Below are 19507 nucleotides of genomic sequence, written 5' to 3' on the forward strand. Positions count from 1 at the left end.
CAGAGGCGTTAGGTTCGGAAATTGCACGCGGAGAAAGCACGTCCATGCAATAGCACCAATCAAGGGCCGAGTACAAAATAGGGAAAGCGTAGATCAATCGGTCGTTGATAAGGAGCTTGAGAAGCAGGGAATTACTGCCGCGAGAAGATCGAAGATGGGCTTCCGCTCAAGTGGAATGGAAATCTGTGAGCTGATCGATTCCAATATAGCTATAGAAGGAGACCGAAGGCGAGTTCAGATCAGGCAGGGGGGCGCCACTTAAAAACCAACAGAAACTGGTGGAACTCAAACAGTGATTTTGTTCTTGAAGTACGAACGGGTGAATGTGGTTCGGGTGGCGGCGGTTTGCCTCCGAGAGCTGGTCAGGACTCTTGTCGGGACTCTTCACACTTCCATTACTTCACAAATTCCGCTACGGAGGAGTTGCACTCTTCTTAATGGTTCGAACTCATGTACTCATGTGCAATCAAGGGCCTGGAAAGCCGTCAGATCTAGATCACCCTGGCTTTTCCTGCAGCATGACTCATGCTGGTCTAGTGCTGCGCCTTCGACTCATCCTGCCAGTGAGATTACTCATAGCGGGTCATCCCTCATGGTACTGAGCAACTCAGGGACAATTGGAGCGAACGCTGACTACAGGATTTATTTGACACCGCCCGATAAAAAAAAGTTGTCTTCATTAGGTATTGGGCTATATTGCTCTTGGAACACAGGCGGATCCTCAACCTATGCTTAGTTGAGACATAAGATCCTGAAACAAAACGCGAAGGCAGCCAGCCAGAAGAAGCATCCGAAACACCACTCTAATACAACGTAAGGGGGAAATCCAAGAACAATAAACTGAGCAAGAAAAGGCAAAAATCGAAGGCATCCCAAGCGATCACTCGTAGGCTCGGGCCGGTGCTGAACACATATGATATCATCACAGAAACAACAAACAAACCGATAAATGAGATAAGGAGATGCACAACTGTTGAACAATTGTTCACTAATCATGTCGTACGATCTCTTCCATTACAAAGGAATGAATGTGTTCGAAATACCCCGGCTCAGCGACACTATCATTGTGTCCACCGTTGGGAAGAGTACGCCAGACTTTACGGCTGGACTTGCAGACAGCAAAAAGCTGCGTCATGTTGGACGGTCTATTTAGGTAGTTTGTTAGCTTTGGGGAGCTGTGGAAGAAAGGCAGCTGACACTTACGGTACAATCTCATCCTTCAGCCCGCTGAGGAAGAGAATAGGCACCTTCGTGATTTTAGGCAATACCTCTTCGCTAGTCCAGTATTGATGGCATAAACGAGCGAGATATCGTGCGGGTGGAAAGACCCTAAGGAATGTCAGAAAATCGCCCTCGACCTGTAGGCAATAAGTGTGCGGTGGGTCAGGCCGAACATACGTGGGAATCAATTTGCGAATGCTCAGGAAGGTATTTTCGAGGATCAAGCCAGCGATTGCACCCTTGTCTTGGTTCTTAGCCACAAGGTCAATCGCGACCGCTCCGCCCAGGCTCTGTCCATATACAACGATCTGGCTATCCTTGGTCTCGGCCCTTTGTCGCAGATAATCCAAGCCGGTTTGCGCATCAACCTTTAATCCTGCCTCATCTGGAGTACCAGTCGAAAGACCGTAGCCGCGATACTCCAACATCAACACATTGCAACCAAGAATTTCCTGAAGTATCTTGGCGATAGGGATACGATGACCGATGTTACCCGCGTTCCCATGAAACATCAACACTGTAAGGTCTTGAGCGATGCGTTTCCGTGTAGGACGAATGAAGAGGGCGTGTAGTGTTTCCCCGTCCGGGGTCGGAAGATGGAGCTCTTCGTAATCTGTGATGCCGAATTGCTGTGGCTTGGGGACATTGGTCCGGGCGTCGACAGGGACATTTCGAGGATAGATCAGCTCACTGCGCACGGGGTTAGATTTCAGGCACCGCTGTCATCATAACCAGGCGCAGATGCGGGTCACTGCTTACTTTTGCTTAAAGTACAACAGACCACTGGCCACCACGGCGAGACCAGAGGAGGCCAAAACCGGCAGGCGCAGAAACTGAACGGCACTATTGGCCATGCTGGCGATAGTCCACGAGGGTGGAGGCGGCGACTCAGACATGCTAGCGAACGGAATAGTATAGCCGATGCGACAAAGCGGCGTTGCGAGTTGGGACTGGATCAAGCAAGTGAAGCTATCAAAAACCCCCTAGACAAAGAAGTCGAATACAAACGGCAAGGACGATAACGCGAGTGAGCTTCGCAGGCGGCCAGATACTGGTCTAGCGGAAATTAAAGCGTCGGTTCGTTTCATCGGAAGTGATGGCTGGAGGGGGGGAGTCGTTCAGGAGACCTGCGGGGGATGGGGAGCTGTCCAGTAGGAAAGATACGCTGTCTCACCGCCCGGCGGAACCAGCTCCAGCTGCTGGCAACGTAACGCGCTCGCCTGCCTTGAGAGCTCCGTCAGAGCTCATATCCATCAACTCCTTCAGCCAGATACTTCTTGAATGCAATCATCATAAATTTTCATATCTTCGATTTTCCTCCATAGAAACCGTTCTTTGGCACACAGTCCATATACATACCCTTACTTATTCCCCACCCCCCAATTTCGTCAGTCAGTATGGTCGGTCACGGCATGACGGGGATGCTCGGTGAAGGTCAGTGGTAACCTCATCTACTGGACGTCATGCCAAAGCTCACGGCTCTCATAGATGGTATTCATGTCGATATGAACCACCTGAAGAAGGGTGAGGTTAAGTGAGTTTATGGATTCAAGATCTCGTGTGAGGCAGTTAACTGATATACCATGCTTGTCCAGCCTCGGAACGTCAATGTGAGTGAGACTTTCCCTACATTATTACGACACCCTGTTAACCGACATCAGTATGGCAATCAACTTCAAGGACGGTGTTATATTGGGTGCCGACAGCCGAACGACCACTGGAGCTTACATTGCCAACCGGGTTACCGACAAATTGACACAGGTGCATGACACGATCTGGTGCTGCCGCTCGGGGTCGGCCGCCGACACACAGGCCGTGGCTGATATTGTATCCTACCATCTCAACATGTACTCGATCACAAACAACGAGGCGCCCAGCACTCAGGTTGCCGCCGCACTGTTCCAGGAGCTGTGCTATGAGAACAAGGACATGCTAAGGCAAGTTCTTTGTGCCCCTCCGAGCCACGAGAATTGCTTTTTTATTGACTATGGCAATGTTCAGTGCTGGCATCATTATTGCTGGATATGATCCTCGGCACGGAGGACAAGTTTACTCGATACCTCTGGGCGGATCCCTCCACAAGCAATCGTACTCCATCGGCGGATCTGGTTCAACCTATATCTACGGCTACTGCGATGCAAACTGGAAGGAGAATATGACTGAGGAAGAAGGCGTCCAGTTCGTTCGGTCAGCTCTGCAGGAGGCGATCAAGTGGGATGGTAGCTCTGGCGGTGTGATCCGGATGGTGGTTTTGACGGCCAAGGGCGCTCAGCGACATCTCTACCTGCCGGACACGGGTTACACTGGCCCAGGTGTTACCAACTAATGAGTGTATCCGTTTGGAGTGATGATTCATATCGTTGTTAGCTGTCGATCAACATGACCTTTCCTTCTCCCTGGCACTGAAGATAGCCTCATTCTAGGCATGAGTTCGCCGCCAATGTAAGCGGTAAATCAGCCTGCTTCTGGACAATCAGGACAAGGCGTGGTCTTGTCAACTGAGAGTCGGGCAGAGGGACTACTCATAAACCACGGTCGTATCTCTAGCAAGCTGCGCGGTGCTTCCTCATCATATGCGTGTCTTGGCTTGGGATTTGACCTCACCACCTTCACCAACTGCTCGTCAGCTCGAATCGCGCTCCTACCGGAGGTTGGCTGCTTGCCATGACTGAGGATATTGACCTGACTATAATTGTTACTCGGATCCGGCGGTCAGAGGCTGTCACTTTCGAAGTACCACCTCGTCTTAGGCTTTCTAAGAAGAAAGGCAAGGCTAAATAGGTCAGCCTGCAGTGGTGTAGGTAGTAGATATCTCGTAGCTCGTACTGCCGCGGCTATATCAGACCGGAGTTACTCCACTAAAGTATCAGTATCAGTAGTAGAGGTCGAGGATGTGACCGGTCGAAGGGCCTCGCGGGTTTTCTGGGACGAGCACCAATCAGTCAGCGATGATGAACACCTGCGCCCCTGCAGAGCCGCGATTCGCCCATCCCCCCTCAGACGGAGGATGATCCTAACTGCCACTATCCTTTCCGGTTTTCTGGGTGGACTTGTCCGTACGTATAGTACCTACGGAGTACGGAGCACCTTGATACTATTGATACTGGAGCAAGAAGGTGAAGATGTTTTGATGCATGCTCAACTCGTCGTATGGAGTAAAAGCATGGACAAGAACGACTGAATGACTCGGATATAGTCCAATGCGGAAACATCTCGATGCGAGGCTTGTTTCTTTCTCGACTGGTAACTTTCCGGACTTAAGTCGTCCGTAGTATGTATTAGGTAGGATATTTGACTGGTGATCGGAGAAGAAAGGAGGGAAAGACAAAAAGAGAGAGCGAGCGACCTCCCAATTGACGGATCATTTCAGTCTCATGATAATAAACCAGTCCGCGCCGTCTCAACCCTGTCCAATGTTTCTTGTTTCTTTTTTCTCTTCCTGACTTATTTCTTTGTCTATTCTCTAGCTACCTACCTCTTGAATTTTTTGCTTAATTTTATTTTATATCTACTTTTCTTCTCTGTCACTCGTAAGTTATCATCCATTTATCTCATTCGGGACCTCAGCTGCCTTGATTTTGGAGAGGGGATTCTTGGTCCTCGGCTTGATCGAGCCATCTACTTGCTACTTTGGTTACTGCATTCGGGGAAGGGAACCTCTCCTCCCCCGTTAAATAAATCAGAACTCCACCCTTGGGTCGGTCTGGGTCTTGCTAGGTGGTAGAGGGAGTGCTGCTGAGTGGCTCTGGATCTCGTCGTGGTGGACCCCAGCCTTCCTGCCCGGGTTTCTTGTTCCCTTCCTTCTTGCTGGTGCTGCTGGTGCTGCTGGTGTCACTGCTGCTACTGGTGCTGTTACGGCTGCGGCTGCATCATCAACATCATCATCCCATTCTCCATTCCATTCTCCTCTCCTCTCCTCGCCTCTCCCTATTCTCTCTCTCCATCCATCCTATTTTCTATTTCTCCAATTGCCAATCGCCATACTTCCTACCGATCCATTCATTCATCCATCCACTTTTCTCCGCCACCCGTTCTCTCTTCTCTATTTTTTTTTATCCAACCTTCATCCCCTTTTATTTCATCTTGTTGTTCTCGCCGTTTCTCATCTCCCAACGCAATGGACATGTTTTCCACCGCCGTCAATTGCCTGTGATTCCTTATCCGCTCCAGGCTTGGGTCGGGTTTATCGCGCATTCCCCAGTGCTCTGACCCTCACTCGCCGCATCTCCAGATCCAGACCCTCTCTGTCTGCGCCTGCGCCTTCTTCTCCTCTCGCTGCGCTCCCCCTCCCCCTTCGCTCATTGAGCGATCTAAAGTAATCAACCCATCAATTAATCGCTGGATCTCGTACTTCTCCCTCTCTCTTTACTTGCTAGATTCCCCCTCTCTCCTCCTACCATCTTCTTCTTATTTTCTTCAATCTGAGCTCAAATTTCTCCTATGATTTATTCTGGCCTTTCTTTGGTCTTCAATGACCCTACTGTCGTCTTCAGTCGCTAACCGTTGCTCGCTGGCCTGGGCTCTAGCTGCAATATTTCAACTCCGACCACTGTCCGCCCTTCCATAAATTACCCTCACTTCTGTTCAAGCCTGACATGGGATCCGTTATCGTAAATCATCCGCGATCGGATCATCTTGATACATCCTCCTACAACATGCTGGGGGGCGCCATACCTACTTCGGAATCTGGCTATCGATCCTCGTCGCAGACCCAAGCCTCGTTCCAACAACCCTCGTCACGTCTGGAGACCGGCGGCGGCTCTAGGTCGGCATCGTCTAATACCACCCCCACCTCGTCCACAGCCCCGCCGTCAACATCCGCCTCAGCTCGCCTCCCCTCCCACCAAACCACCCAGGATGTTCCGCCTTATATCTATCACCCTTCCGACTCGAATTCTTACCCCTCATCGCGGGCGTCATCAACCATCTCGGGTATAACAAGCGCTCACCCGAACTCAGCATCAATGACCACAACCACGAGCGATAGCCATCCATCTCGCTTCGATAATCACACCCATGCCGCGCCTCACACGTATGCCCCTCATGTCAGCGCCAGCCATGCACACGCGACCGCGACATCTACGCAACACAACCGAAGTCATTCATCCCCCGCGTCACCGCAGTTGAGGCCGACTCATCAGTCCCTGCGCTCATTAGGTGGCTCGGAGGCAAGCTCGCCCAGTCGCATCAAGGTCCGCGATCTGTCCCATATACAAAGCTTTGCGAGCGAGGAAATGTTGGCACAAAGAGATCGGATGACGGGACAGTGGGGTCCTCAAGAGCGCCAGTACGAAATCAGTTCCATGCCGGTCACGGACATCATCGAGATGGTAGCTGGGCTCTTGACGAAGATAACTACGACCAACGACATGCACCATGAGCATATCCATCGCCACATACCACCCCCCGACGGGACCTCGAACCTCACTCCACAGGCTGCCAGTGTTCTTGCCTTTCATGGCAAGAATGTACCTAGCATCAGCATTCTCAGCTATTTGACGAGAATTCACAAATATTGTCCCACCACTTATGAAGTCTTCCTCAGTCTTCTGGTGTATTTTGATCGCATGACGGAGCTCGTCAACCGGTCGCAACTTGAGCGATTACGGCGTCGCCAGGCCCAATCGGCTTCCATGCTGAGGACCGATGGCAATCAGCCCCAGTCGCTCCGACCGTCAAATGTACAGGCGACAGGTGCCTCTCCATTGGCCACTCCACCATCTTCTGCCAGCTTCGCCACCCAAGAAGACCCGTCCACTCCGTCGTCCATGTCTCCATCTTTGGACGCTGAGGACGAGGAAGAGGCGCTTTCTCACTTTTTCATCGTCGATAGCTTCAACATTCATCGGCTGGTCATCGCAGGCGTGACTTGTGCCAGTAAATTCTTCTCCGATGTTTTTTACACCAACTCACGATATGCAAAGGTACTTATTTTCGTCTTCTTCGCTCCTAATCCAATGATCTACGTAGCAGAACTGACACCAATGCTGCATGCAGGTTGGAGGATTACCGTTAGTTGAACTTAACCACCTTGAGCTCCAATTCCTTCTTTTGAACGACTTTCGTCTTTCGATTCCTGTGGAAGAGCTTGAAGCGTATGGCACAATGCTGGTAGAGTTTTATGCTCGAGAGATCGTCTCTCAGCAACAACAGCAGCAGCAATCGCGGTCGGGCATCCCTCGTTCGATCCACGCTCCTCCCGCAGTGGACTCTCAGTCCGATGGGATGTACATGCGCACGCGGGAGAAGCACCGACCTGACCAGCCGGAGGTTCGCCAAACCCCTACTCCACCCTAGATGGTCTACACAATTGACCACGCGGGGCTTCCTTTCGCACTTGGATCCACGATCCACACTGTTCTCCTTCGACAGGTGAACGATTTTCCCACTTTCGCTTGGCTTCATGTGCGGGTATATGTATCGACTGCTGGTTTACTATACCTCATTATTGGCGTCGCATATCCCCTTTGGTACATATATCCTAGTCATGTCTTAATCACGCATGTACCCGACAGAACGATGATCGCAATTTATCTATAGACTTTCCATTGCGGCCGGCACGTTCGATCGTCGCTGGATTGCTCGGGTGGCTTGTCTTTTTATGTCTACTGTGTATACAATTGCTTGTTTCCCCAGAGTATTTCGCATAATCTGGTTTTGTCATTGGGTCGGCGTTCGTGGTCTGTATTCTTGTGTCTTGTTGTCTTGTATGGGTGAAACCAATCTCAAGCATTGCAGCCTTCTTTCAAGTGTTCTTGATAGAACAACTGTTTCACTGTGGTCCATCTAATCCGGCTATTACTGCATGCCTTACCAAGTATTTCCGCTTATCTTGCCCTTCTTGCTCATCTTTCCACCAACCGAGGTGGTTCCATCGAACACTCGTCAATATCGTGTGCTTAGCATTAATTATGTCATGACTTCCAAACTAACTCCCCTTCCTTTCCCTTTTGCCACAGCCGTCGCCGCTCTTCCCCACCCCGGAATGATATCAACCGTATGCGAGATAATGCCACCACCACCACCACCCACCACTACCATAGAAGCTTATTCACCCGACCTTCAACTCTCAAAATACGAATATACACACCAGCGACTTCCCGCTCGAGCTACGAATAGTACTCCCCCCGCCTCTCAGAGCGTGTATTACATACACATACTGTGCAAGTTATGAGCAAACTAGTGCACAGATAGATGATCAGATTACATCATCCCCCCGGCCGATCACCCAGTCCAAGTGGGTACGGTTGGATGAGACTATTTACATAGTTGCCAGCGTTACGTTGTACTCCTGCCTACCAACCCGTTGCTAGTCCTGCTCTGCTCCTCATACTTGTACCGAATACAGTATGAAGTACATGCTTTCCTCTTCATACTAGTTCAGTAATATAAGTACTCGCTAGAAATCGGGTAAGGCCTCTGACGACCAGCTACTCATACTCTAGTAGTATTTCCAAGATAAGGGGACAGCAAACGTGGATTTCCAGAAACCTTGGAAACCTTGCACACCCCGCGAAAAAGGCAAACCGGTTTGTACAGGACCTAGGGACACGCATTTCTTCCACGTACTAACTATGCAGGTATATTACTCCATCCGTTGGTAGACACTTGGCCTCCTTTCTATGTGTATAATACTCAGTATCTTGAATGCGCCTCCCCCCCTAATGACGACGATCGCCGATTATCCCAACCGTCCATGACATGGGCAAAGGTGAGGTTTTGACTACAATGTATAGTTATTCAAGGCGACGACTGTTACAGTCTAGAAGGCTGATCCTCCTCCTCCTCCTCCTCCTTAATCGTATTGAATGTTGGAAGACAAAATTAAATACGGATGTTGTTATAGCTCCCTCCCTCTCTCTCGGATCTCAGATCATATATACCATGAGCATACCTTACAGGACACGTCTCTCTTGGTTTATTCTTCCGACACAATCCTTCCCATCCTCTTATCACTTCCACCGAACAAGAGAGTCGGGGAGAAAAGGCGAGGAATCCCTCCGATGACGACGATCAAAGTATCCTGATTTATTCGAAACGTGCTATTGATGTCACTTCTGATGCCATCCCAATCAACCACCCATATTCTTTGCCGTCTCATTTCGAAGCATGCCCCCATGCTGATGTACATAGTACTCGTACTACAGATAATCTATTGTCTACTAGAGTGTTTATTCTGAAAAAAAAAAAAAAACCTGGAACCACCGCCGGTAACTTCCATCCTACTCCACCGTAGGACAATTCTTTTGTCTTCCAAGACTACCTAATTCAGTGGTTTCATTCTCTCATGCTACGCACCATTATTCGTCTCGTCGATATAGCTAGCCCCCCGTGTTCATCGGCTGCCATGATATTGATAAACATTACATCACGAAGTCGTTGTAACTCGAAGAGCTTGAAACAAAAGTGATATTGATAAGTCACCGTGCCATGGGTACATTAGGCGCAATCCACACCTGGACGAGACGATACAGCGAGTCACCAAGAATTCCCAGGCCTGACATCAGAAAAACAAAAGAAAGTCAATCCACCGAGGCGCCGTTGTTATACTCAGGAAAATGACAGAAGAAACCCTCGCCAACCCACCACGTGCCTTGTGCGCAGACCTCGGCGGGTCAACGTCAGGCTGCCAAGCATTCCGTTGGTAGATGCAAGTTACTCTCTCCGTATGTAGTACACTAATTCAATCGACACCTACCTGCTTGTTTGCATCAATCTTCAGCCCCTTGCGTGCGAGCACTCGTCGCCAAGCCGGGTACAGCAGTAGAAGCAGTAGAAGCAGTAGAAGCAGTATGGACCAGAAGCTGGTTCTATACCACCAAGACTTAAGAGCATCTACTGTACATTCGGCTGAAAGGCTAGGTACTGTACATGGGATGAGTTAGTCCTCGAATCATACACTATCAGAGACACGAAGCACAGACAAAGCCGAGTCAACCTTGACATCTCATTGAATATGCATTGCGATAGCTTATTAGTCTGGCTCGAGAGAACAGAGGTATCATGTCATTGCTGAATAAACACAGAATGAAAAGCCAAAGATGATCATGTTAAGAACGCTCATCCAGCCAGCCAGCCAGCCAGCCATGCTCAGCGTCTTTCATCCATCCCAATTCAAGCAACCGACGGCCATGGGTTTGTAGGATTGTAGACCCTCCACTGCCAAAGGGTAGCGGTGCGTAATGATGAACTAACAATGTAGTGAAGTCGGAATAGAGAGGAGAGGGGACGGGTTGTAAAAACATTAACCGCCCCTCTCCGTCCCTTATTAATAAGAGTCCTTCCAACAGCTTAAAGCCGTCCCTTCAATTTATACAGAAAACCTCACCCATCACTCGATCCTAGGCGGACTTGTCGACCTATGACCCATCGGGCTCATACTCGCCCTATTCATCTATTCATTAGCAACCACGTCGGGTATCGTGAGAACAATGCACCGAAACCAAGGGAAACATACGATCTTCGCCTCTCCCCCTCCTTCCTGAACCCCTCAATGATCCGCGCGATTTCCTTCCGGCCGGATCTCGCATCCACCTTTCTTCCGCCTAGACTCAAACTGACTTTCTCGTTCGTATTCGCTGTCAATAATCGCTTCAACAAAAGATACCGCATGCTCAAGCAGACGAACACCCCACAGTCACTCCCGTTCTCCTGAACGGGCGAGTCTTCCAGATGAACATATCGGATATTCCGATTCAACAAATTCCCTAACTTCATCGTCACAGCCTGCGCCTCCCAGAAGTTTCCAGGGGGCAGGGAATCATAATGGAAAGCGAGGCCGTCAACGATCGATACGAGCAGCAATGACCAGTGTGTGCCGCCCTCAGCTTCGGTGACGTTACGACAATCATTGATCGGCAGGAAAACATGCGTAGTACGGGAAAAGTCCGGTAGGGCCTCGCGGAGAGTTCGAGGGTCTGGAGTCTGGAGAATCATAAAGGACATGCTGGGGCGCAGAAGAACGATATTGGCGGATTTGGAATGGGAGAGGAATTCCCGCTCGAGATATCTGGCGCATCTCATCAGTCCTTGATTCGAAGAGAAAGAGAATCTGGGGCTAACACACTCTTCCCAGAAAGAGATTACCTAGGCAGGTAGGTATATCATGTCAGCTCTGATACCAGCCACGACCAATGTGCATGAATGACCAACAACATGATATCAACGAACATTATCGGTGAGCCAGTCATCTTTTAAAGATTGCATGTCGCCTCTGGTTACTAGAATTCTGGTCAGACTCTCTCCGGATTTTCCGAGGAACGAAGGCAACATACATCGAATATCATGATCTATTCATGAACAAGCCCAATCAGTTGGATTCTCAATGCCACGACGGAACATCCATCAGAAGGACCCGTAGCATAAACTCACAGCTTAGGTACGCGTCATCAGGGTTTAACTGCAGTTGGGGAGTCATCTCGATTAGCCAGATGTCTGACACGGAGTATGACCGTAGCCCAGGAAACTCACAGTATCACCGAATCGTTTCATCCTCTTCACCAATTTGCCTCCCAAGCCACCGTCCCGCATCTTGAGACTTGGTCACTAGAACCGGTATCACAGTGTCGTTGCGGATGCAGTAGGCAAAGCTCCGTCGTAATCCCAGCCACCGTCCACGCTTGTATTTCGCGCCAGGAAAAATGGAATGCCACGCAGCGCGTGTACTATAGTGGCCCAAGCCCGAGTATAAGCTGTCCAATTGTGTGGGGGGGATGCTTTGGTTTTGCTGCAGATGCAGGTCAACGGCGATGCGCACGGGTGGGTCTGGAGATGAGGTGTAGGTTGTTTGAGGTGCAGTTATCGGTATATTCTGGCAGTTAATCCTGGTAGTCGTCAAATGGGTGCGAGTCTAATTATAACAATCGCGCTCTCTCTAGTGGTTTCGATTTGGTTTCATAGGCGGCAGGCTAAGGCGGCGGAAGACGCAGAAGGAATCGAAGGTTGAACAGCTTAATCGGACTTCGGCGAAAGTGGGCTCTAGTTTTCATGCACAGTAGGCGAATGTGGGGGTAGAAGAAAATAAGGTCGAATTAAGCTACAGACTGAGAACCATAAGGCGGGAAATGAAGGTCCCACAGGCAAAAAGGAAGGATTTAACGAGAGAAACGACCCGACTTCATAGCGATAGAGAAGAAGGGAGGGAGGGGCCTGTTGTTATCCTCGGCAAATTCCAGCAAGGAGATCTCTCATCAGCCACACCGCTACGCCATGCACGTCACTCCTCGGTGGCTGAGCATCCACCCCCAAGAATAGGCAGATACAAGATGAATGCGAAGCCGCCCGAGTGGCTGTGGCTTAGTATTAGGTTCTAAGGTTTTAATAGAAACAAATACATTCAAGTCGTATATCTGTGTACTTAGCATTGGTTTGGGATAGTACAGACAGTACTGCACTACATACTTTACTTGCAAGATCGCGTCAACAATAATCAATATCTGTTCGTCTTAATCGAGGGGGTATCTAAACAAATATATCTTCAAAGGCATGCATGCAAGCTCTTGGAGGAGAAGCAACACCAATCTTTAACAGAAATGACCGTTTGCAAACCTCGCCCATGGCATGAAGTTCACCAACCATCCACCCCACAACCTTTTCATCCAGTCATAACAAGCGCCCAAGCATAATTTCAGACCAGAGAAAGCAGAAAATATTTGCCAACATGGAATCCCCGCCCAACGCGCTGAACTCAAAAACAATGAGGGAATATAAGGACATGTAAGAGGAAACCAATAGTATAAACAATGTCGCACTGTCAAAGGTGCCACCATGTAAGATCATAGATGTATGACATGCGAAGGCATGAGATTGTAGATTTGAATGAGTCGTCGCCCAGGGAAGAGTCGCACCAAGACATGGTTCCTCAGGCTTGTAAGATTTGTAACCGCAGTGAACTTGCAGAACGACTGCTCTAGTTCGTTAGCTTCGCAAAGTGTTTGTTCCAGATCCAGCCGACCTGACGCTCCGGATCATCTTGGTTCTTAGCCAGCCACAGTTCGCCTTTCTCAGCAATGACATCAAAGATCTCGCCCACAACGTATGTCAGATATGGGTAACCGGCTTCTCTTCGAGCGCGATCAATATTGAATTCGTATATACTGGCTGCGAGAAAAAGGACTGCTGGCTCTTTCGGGGGCTCGTGATCCATTGGTGTGTTCTCTTGTGGATTATCCGACATCGGCATCGCTGAGGAGAAGAAGTTCGAGTACTGGCCACTCGACGACGCATGTTGTTCATCATCAGGCCTAGTCTCCGTTTGGGAGGGACCAATGACATCGACTAAGAATGGGGAGTCGAGGCTCAATCTGGGCAGGCTCGGGAATGACTCAGTAGTAGAGCCGGATGCTGCAAGCGATCCTGTTGGTGCGCTGGTGACTTGCTGAAGCACTTGGCTTCTAGGGATTTCAGCGGATTCATGGGCACGGCCGGAGAATGTCGAGTCTGCTCTACGTCGCCCCAAAGACACTTGAGATTGGCTGTCGATGCTGGGCGACTGGAAAGGATAGCCGCCGATACTGAATTCCTGAGACGCTTTGGGCGATTCTTCAACCGTCGAACCCATCCGCGTGCTGACACTATTCACCGTGGAAGGTCGTCGAGGCGAGCTGATAGTTGCCCCACTCGAAGGCGTGTTGAAATTGACAAGATTCATGGTATCGGCGAGCAAGGATCCATTGCAGCTTCCAAGCGAGAGCACCTGCCCTTCAGCATAGTTGAACTTGGAGGACCAATTCTCAACGATCTTTTGAATGTCCTCTGGAAATGCCTCGAATAAGGATCCAAGATTTCTTTGCAATTGATGAAACCAGGTGGTTTGAATCTGCACAAAGTTCTTCAAACACGCCTCCATCAATTTGGCAGTGAGCGCATAGAGCTTCGGAAGCTCATCCTTGAGGGTTTCATTGAGGGCAATGAATTGTTCCCCTTGCTCCGTCGTCTTCTTGTCAGGTTTGTCCCCTCGGTCCTTTATGCTCTTGAAACGAACATAGTCCATTAGTCGCTTGTCGCGCTTCTTCATCACTCTCTGGGGACCATCGTGAAGCTTGAGTAGGGTGACCATCGGATCGATGACGCTTTTTCGGACCACCGCAAGCTGAATGATTGAAAGGCCGCCTGTTAGTAATGGAGATCGACAGGTTCAAACTCTTCCTAAGCATGATGTTGCACTTACATGGTCGGGTAAAGCCACCGTCATGATGGCCTGAACAGAAACTTTAAGCTCCCGCCATTTGCCTTCCAGCTCGACATAATTCGACTGCGCGACATCGACAAATCCTTCGATCGCAGCGACAAATTCGTTGAAACAATCCATTGAACTCTGGACCTCTTTTGTGTATGATTCTGCATCACGCATGACGAGCTGCAGCTGGAAGAAGTTATCTCCAAACTTCTGGGATAGGCTGTCGTATTCTTTATCTTCGAACAAGTCGATGAGTCCTACTTGCTGCTTCAGCTTCTCGGTGCGTCTGCCAAAAGCCTTGGACAAGCCGGTCCGAACATCAGACTCCTTGCGTTTACGTCCGACCACCTGACCCACCAGATCCGCACGCTTTTTCATTTCATTGATTCTGACAGAGATATTGGTAACCTCCTCGAAAGCAGTAATGAGAGCTGTCCGGTCAGGATGATCATTGGGTGTCGAGTCGAGAAGTTCAGACAGTAATAGAGGATACTTCAGAATCCTCTGTACGGGCTTCACCAGTAATGAGTCCAAATCCCATGCAGTTGTCAGATCGGAAGCCCAATCACGACACTCCTTGAGCCAGATCGCCACTTTCGGGTTTCGCTGAAGAGTTTGGAGCTTTCTATTAGCAGCGTCGTGATTCTTGAGATAATCCGCATAAACCTTCTCCATGTAGCCAATGTGTGCCACAAAAGCCTGTCCAATGAATGTCATTTGATCCTTCTCATGGTCCGAGAGGCCCATGTTGTCTGATTTGTCTTCGTTCCTTGAAGCTTGGCGATGTCGCGCACTGCGCTTGCTGCTCCATCTTTGCGACTTTGGCATTACATAGACACTTTTCGCGGCTTCTTTCAGGGCGTCTTGGAAAGCCATAGAAAACTGAACGACTTGGTCGGAATTTGCGAAGAGAACTTTGACGTCTTCGGAAGAGAGGTCCAAACATGAACTCGAGGTTCCCTTATATATATCGTCAACAACTTTCATATCACGACCAAAGGTGTATTCAGTATCAACGAGCTCCTTGATCACGTTTCGTCGCTTCTTCAGCCGCCGTTGTTCGGGCGAAGGCGACTGGGGTTTGGACTGGAGATGCTCAGAGCTTGAATGTGCCAGTGATGTAGCAGACGAGTGCAGCGTCTCCGGAGATAGCGTCGGTTCAAGCCGCTGCAGAGATGAATTTTCACTGCTCCCTGTGCTATTTATAGGGTCCAAAGGAGAGAATATCCCATTGATATAGGTGCTGAAACGCTGGTTTGCGATAGTGGCGGCTGAATCATATTGAGTGGGTGGCTGCGCGATGTCGGTTGCCGCTTGCCCATGATCAAGGATCGAGCTATGTTCATGGAAATGCGAGTCTTGAGGGACCTGGACGTTGATTGCCAGTCTTAGACGTTCTTCTGTCCCTTCCTGCGATGGATCCCGGGCGCTTGACGTGTCCAGCCGCGGCGTGGAAGCATTGTTTAGTCTAGACGCTGAATCGCTTCGTTCGCCTTGCGGAGTTGAACCATCCGCGGCAGCAACCTGCATCCAATCCATGATCGAAGGAGATGCATGCTCCCAGTCGTCCCGCATGACGAGACTGGCTGCATATCTGATCCGCTCAGAGGCAGGCATACCTGTGCTATGAGGGACCGAACTCGTGTCCTCAGACCCGTCGTCTTCCTTCGTTTGAACGGCTAGCTGTTGGGGCTCCGGAGAAGCACGTATAGCCGGCAAGGGGAGACCAAGCCCTCGGCCGTTAGCGATCTCTTGGATGTAGAGCTGACTGACTCGCTTGGAGTCCCAGCCCCCGAGCCTGGCTAAGCTAGGGGCACTAGTCAGTGTATAAAGATTGGCTTGTGGCACAGCCTCTGTCTTCAAGTCGTGTGATGATGTCTGTGTCACTGGATTCGCGGGCGGGTAACCAGTCTCAGATCGAGTACAGGACGACGCAGAACATGAATGAGTTGCAAACTCACTCCCATCAGCGGAATGGCGAGGTGGTGGGATGTCATCAACACTGCGCCCGCACTGTTCGTCTGTAGAATGCTGGTTGTGGAGGGATGATGACCAAGAACTAATACTCCATCGGTGGGACATCTCGTTGTCTGTTGTTTCATGTTGCGTATAGAGATCGCACGGCTCTTGATTTTCGCTGCTGTCTGTATGGTCATCGAAGCCCAGCGCATCCCGTAGCATGATGGGCACCGACTCTTTGTCGTCAGCCTCAGAGAGGCTACAATCTTGTTCATCGCATGATGAACTGCTGGAGCTCGACTCGGGTATGTGCATGATTTGAGTCAACAATGCTCGATGCGAAGCATGTTTATTTTGCATCAGGTCGACTTGTGGTTCTATGTCGAAAGCGGTGACATGTGTCTCATTGGATCCCGAGGTTGAAGCAGACACGGGAGCTCCGTGTGCATCGCAGTCACTCTCCAGCTCAGCAGCAATAACAGGCTGGTGCCCTAATGTTGGAGAATCCATGGTTGCATGCGAATCAAAGGTTTCAGTTTGCTTCCCCTGCAAGACCACATCTGTATCGACATATAATTGGGGTACCGTCCGCGTTTCTTCGGGGTCTTGCTCCAGGTTTAACTGCTCGTGACCTACACCCGCTGCTCCGTCTGCGACAGGAAGGTCATCCTTCATGGGCGCAGAGTCACCAAAGTCTTGCTGCTTAGCCTGCACTGCTTCAAGTTCAGCGGCGTCGGTGCCTTTCGTGTCTTCCAATTCCTTATTTCGACGTCGAATCTCGGCCGCTTTCTCCTCCTTTCTCTCATTCTCCTGTACCGTGCGATTGAATGCTTGTTGGATTCTTTCACGTCGGGTCGCAAAGTCAACATTGCCCAACTCTGGCAATCGGCGATCCCGAGGTCGCGAATTCCTAGACTCTCGGTCACGGTTAATCTGCCTCTGAAAGTTCGACACGGTTTCGACGACTCTCGATCGTGGAGTTTGGAGGGTAGTATGTGATACTGGTTGCCGAGGTCGGGAGCTCCGGAGAGGTGGCGATTTGGCTGGCGGAGGCGCGGCTATGTAAGCTTCCAAGAGACCACTGCTCTCGGGGATTTGACGACGGGACCGGGCATGAGTGCGTGGTGGTGTTATCAGGACGTGATGATCATTGTGTGACGTGTCACGCTGTGCTTTAGGCGACGGTTTTGGAAGGCGGCTAGTGCCTTTCGGTGGCAGGGGAACTCGAACCGTCGAATGACTTCCGGACCCCGTAAAACCGGTCCTCGAGGGGTTGGAAGACTCGTCTGAATCCGATGTTGAATGAAGGCGGTGAGATGAAATCGGAATGCGAGATTTAGCGTTTGAATGTTCTTGAAATGTTTGAGAACCGGACTGCAAGGGGGCGGGAACAGCCATGTGGAAATCAGAAGGGTGCACCGCCGTTTCCACCGACCAAGTCCCGACGAAATCGCTTTGTGTTCTTCTGTGATTGTTCGGACTGCTGCCTGTGCTCACTTCTTCCAAGGATGGGGTACGTCCAAGGTACCATGCGGTGGGTGTTAGTGGTGTTGGACCGGATGAATGGTCTAGGTGGTCTAGATGGTCTAAGAAAGCGGGACTTGAGCTGAGAATATTCCCCTCAGACCCGCGACGACGCGAAGCAGGGTACTCAGCGCCCAGAAACCCCGTGTCGACACTGAGTTTCTCGCCGAAGAAGATTGCACGTCGTGAATCTCTATCTGAATTGCGGTTGTTCAGGATATTCCCGCCCAGGTCAATTGGTCGAAGCGGTAGAGAAACCGGATCCGACGTGTCTTCACCAAAGGTATTTAGGGAATGCCAGCGAGGAAGCTCTTGTGCATTGGCCGTGTCGTGAGCCTCACGCGAACGAGGAAGCGCTCCCGACCGGTGTGATCCTCCTATTGGGCTGGTGGGACTAGCAGCCCTCGACGGCTCCCGAGATCCAGCTGTGAGTGACGAAGGAACGGGGAGAACCTGGTCGCTATTGTTATTGAACTTGTTGATCAGGTCTTTAAATGATGTCTGCCTGGCCCTGGTCGTCGAGGCCCGCGCGGAGGAGCCCCAAGCGGAGTTACCACCAACGCCCTTATACGACGAGTCCGAAAATGAACGACCCTGACCCGCACCCCCGCTGGGGGACTCAATCGAATGTATTGGTACGGAGGAAACACGCTGGAATAGATGGGGACGCTGCTCTGCGGTTACGTCACTCTGGTCTTCGCCCACAGCACCCCCATTCACAGTATCATTGCCCGTGGGCAGTTGCGCTCGATAGAAGTCGTCAGGGTCAGGCGAAGATCGGCCAGAATTGTCCTTATGATCGTCGGAGGGAAGGGTTGCAGGTAGGGAGTAAGGTTGCAGGCTTGTGAAACTCGGTTCAGTGGGATACGTTTTACCCGACAGAGGAGAGAAGGAGGGCGCGGCTAGGGAGACGTGGTAAGGGTCGTTTGACAGGGAACCGTAATAGGAATTGTGAATATCGTGGGTGTTTGAGGAAGATAGCCGCGGGCTGACGTCCAAGAGCCGGGAAGCGTGCTCAACATCACTCCCGGACATCTTGCATCCTTCAGGCAGAGAGTCAGCGGATTGTCCTCCTTCGACTCTGCCCTCTTCCCAAAGAGAGGTGGGCAAGGGAGGAGGCTGGATGAGAAAAAAAATCAATGCGAAAAGAAAGGAGCAAGTACCCAATAGAAGATTTGGTTAGGGAGGGGTGGGTGTTTTCCAAGTCAAAGGTACTAATCTCTTGATGCGTTGTTCGCCGCTGGTAGGCCACCGATGAGGTTGCAGGTTAACCGGGCCAGAACTATAAGGCAATCATCACCGGGTAGTACCACCCGAGCACGGCGTCATATTTGAGACGAGTTGAGACCACCAAGCCAGAGAGGGACGATTCGAAAGCCGTACCCCCGAAGACCGGAAGATTTGTCAAGCTGCTGGACTCAAAATAGAAGCGGGGACTGAAGGAACAACAGACTGCGAGACAGCCGTCTGTCAGCAATGACCCCCAGGTGGATAAAGGGCGACAGAGAGACAACCAACAACAGCAACAATTCTTGTTGGGTCAGACGACGGGCGGAACAAACGTTTGCACGGCGTCGAGCAGGGGTGAGGGGTGAGGGGATGTAGAGGAGGTAGGTTGGTGGTAAT

The 19507-nt window shown here is 50.5% G+C and overlaps 5 protein-coding genes across 5 annotated transcripts; 2 read left to right on the top strand and 3 right to left on the bottom strand.

The window, feature by feature from the left end:
- Positions 1 to 524: 524 nt before the first annotated feature.
- Positions 525 to 2273, bottom strand: ASPACDRAFT_1893800 (alpha/beta hydrolase). The gene is made up of 4 exons (XM_020198684.1): positions 1981 to 2273; positions 1399 to 1911; positions 1204 to 1329; positions 525 to 1145 (listed from the first exon to the last, which is right to left on the bottom strand). The coding sequence occupies exons 1-4, from the start codon at positions 2115 to 2117 to the stop codon at positions 989 to 991; spliced, it is 933 nt and encodes a 310-aa protein (XP_020061634.1). The 5' UTR covers positions 2118 to 2273; the 3' UTR covers positions 525 to 988.
- A 345-nt stretch (positions 2274 to 2618) lies between these two features.
- Positions 2619 to 3547, top strand: pre3 (proteasome core particle subunit beta 1; the record flags this gene model as incomplete). Its single annotated transcript, XM_020202251.1, has 4 exons — positions 2619 to 2655; positions 2710 to 2755; positions 2883 to 3158; positions 3223 to 3547. 4 exons carry the CDS (start codon positions 2619 to 2621, stop codon positions 3545 to 3547), a joined length of 684 nt encoding a protein of 227 aa, XP_020061635.1.
- A 2269-nt stretch (positions 3548 to 5816) lies between these two features.
- On the top strand, positions 5817 to 7518 carry ASPACDRAFT_19845 (putative cyclin-dependent protein kinase complex component; the record flags this gene model as incomplete). Its single annotated transcript, XM_020198902.1, has 2 exons — positions 5817 to 7145; positions 7219 to 7518. The coding sequence occupies 2 exons, from the start codon at positions 5817 to 5819 to the stop codon at positions 7516 to 7518; spliced, it is 1629 nt and encodes a 542-aa protein (XP_020061636.1).
- Positions 7519 to 10056: 2538 nt separating this feature from the next.
- On the bottom strand, positions 10057 to 11743 carry ASPACDRAFT_110727 (Ulp1 protease family protein). Its single transcript, XM_020195500.1, has 5 exons — positions 11496 to 11743; positions 11392 to 11441; positions 11288 to 11307; positions 10679 to 11230; positions 10057 to 10607 (listed from the first exon to the last, which is right to left on the bottom strand). The coding sequence occupies exons 2-5, from the start codon at positions 11425 to 11427 to the stop codon at positions 10553 to 10555; spliced, it is 663 nt and encodes a 220-aa protein (XP_020061637.1). The 5' UTR covers positions 11428 to 11441; positions 11496 to 11743; the 3' UTR covers positions 10057 to 10552.
- A 1386-nt stretch (positions 11744 to 13129) lies between these two features.
- ASPACDRAFT_49471 (putative Rho guanyl nucleotide exchange factor) lies at positions 13130 to 18916 on the bottom strand (the record flags this gene model as incomplete). Its single annotated transcript, XM_020202252.1, has 2 exons — positions 13130 to 14311; positions 14390 to 18916. The coding sequence occupies 2 exons, from the start codon at positions 18914 to 18916 to the stop codon at positions 13130 to 13132; spliced, it is 5709 nt and encodes a 1902-aa protein (XP_020061638.1).
- Positions 18917 to 19507: the final 591 nt, after the last annotated feature.

This window comes from Aspergillus aculeatus, assembly GCF_001890905.1.
Source record: "Aspergillus aculeatus ATCC 16872 unplaced genomic scaffold ASPACscaffold_1, whole genome shotgun sequence".
NCBI lineage: Eukaryota > Fungi > Ascomycota > Eurotiomycetes > Eurotiales > Aspergillaceae > Aspergillus > Aspergillus aculeatus.

Coding starts and splice junctions, on each gene's coding strand:
- ASPACDRAFT_1893800 (XM_020198684.1), bottom strand. CDS start 2,117: ATGTCTGAGTCGCCGCCTCCACCCTCGTGGACTATCGCCAGCATGGCC. Junction 1,912..1,980: donor CTGTTGTACTTTAAGCAAAA/GTAAGCAGTGAC, acceptor CCCCGTGCGCAG/TGAGCTGATCTATCCTCGAA. Junction 1,330..1,398: donor ATTCGCAAATTGATTCCCAC/GTATGTTCGGCC, acceptor GACATTCCTTAG/GGTCTTTCCACCCGCACGAT.
- ASPACDRAFT_110727 (XM_020195500.1), bottom strand. CDS start 11,427: ATGCAATCTTTAAAAGATGACTGGCTCACCGATAAT. Junction 11,231..11,287: donor GTAATCTCTTTCTGGGAAGA/GTGTGTTAGCCC, acceptor GAGATGCGCCAG/ATATCTCGAGCGGGAATTCC. Junction 10,608..10,678: donor GAGGGGGAGAGGCGAAGATC/GTATGTTTCCCT, acceptor ATAGATGAATAG/GGCGAGTATGAGCCCGATGG.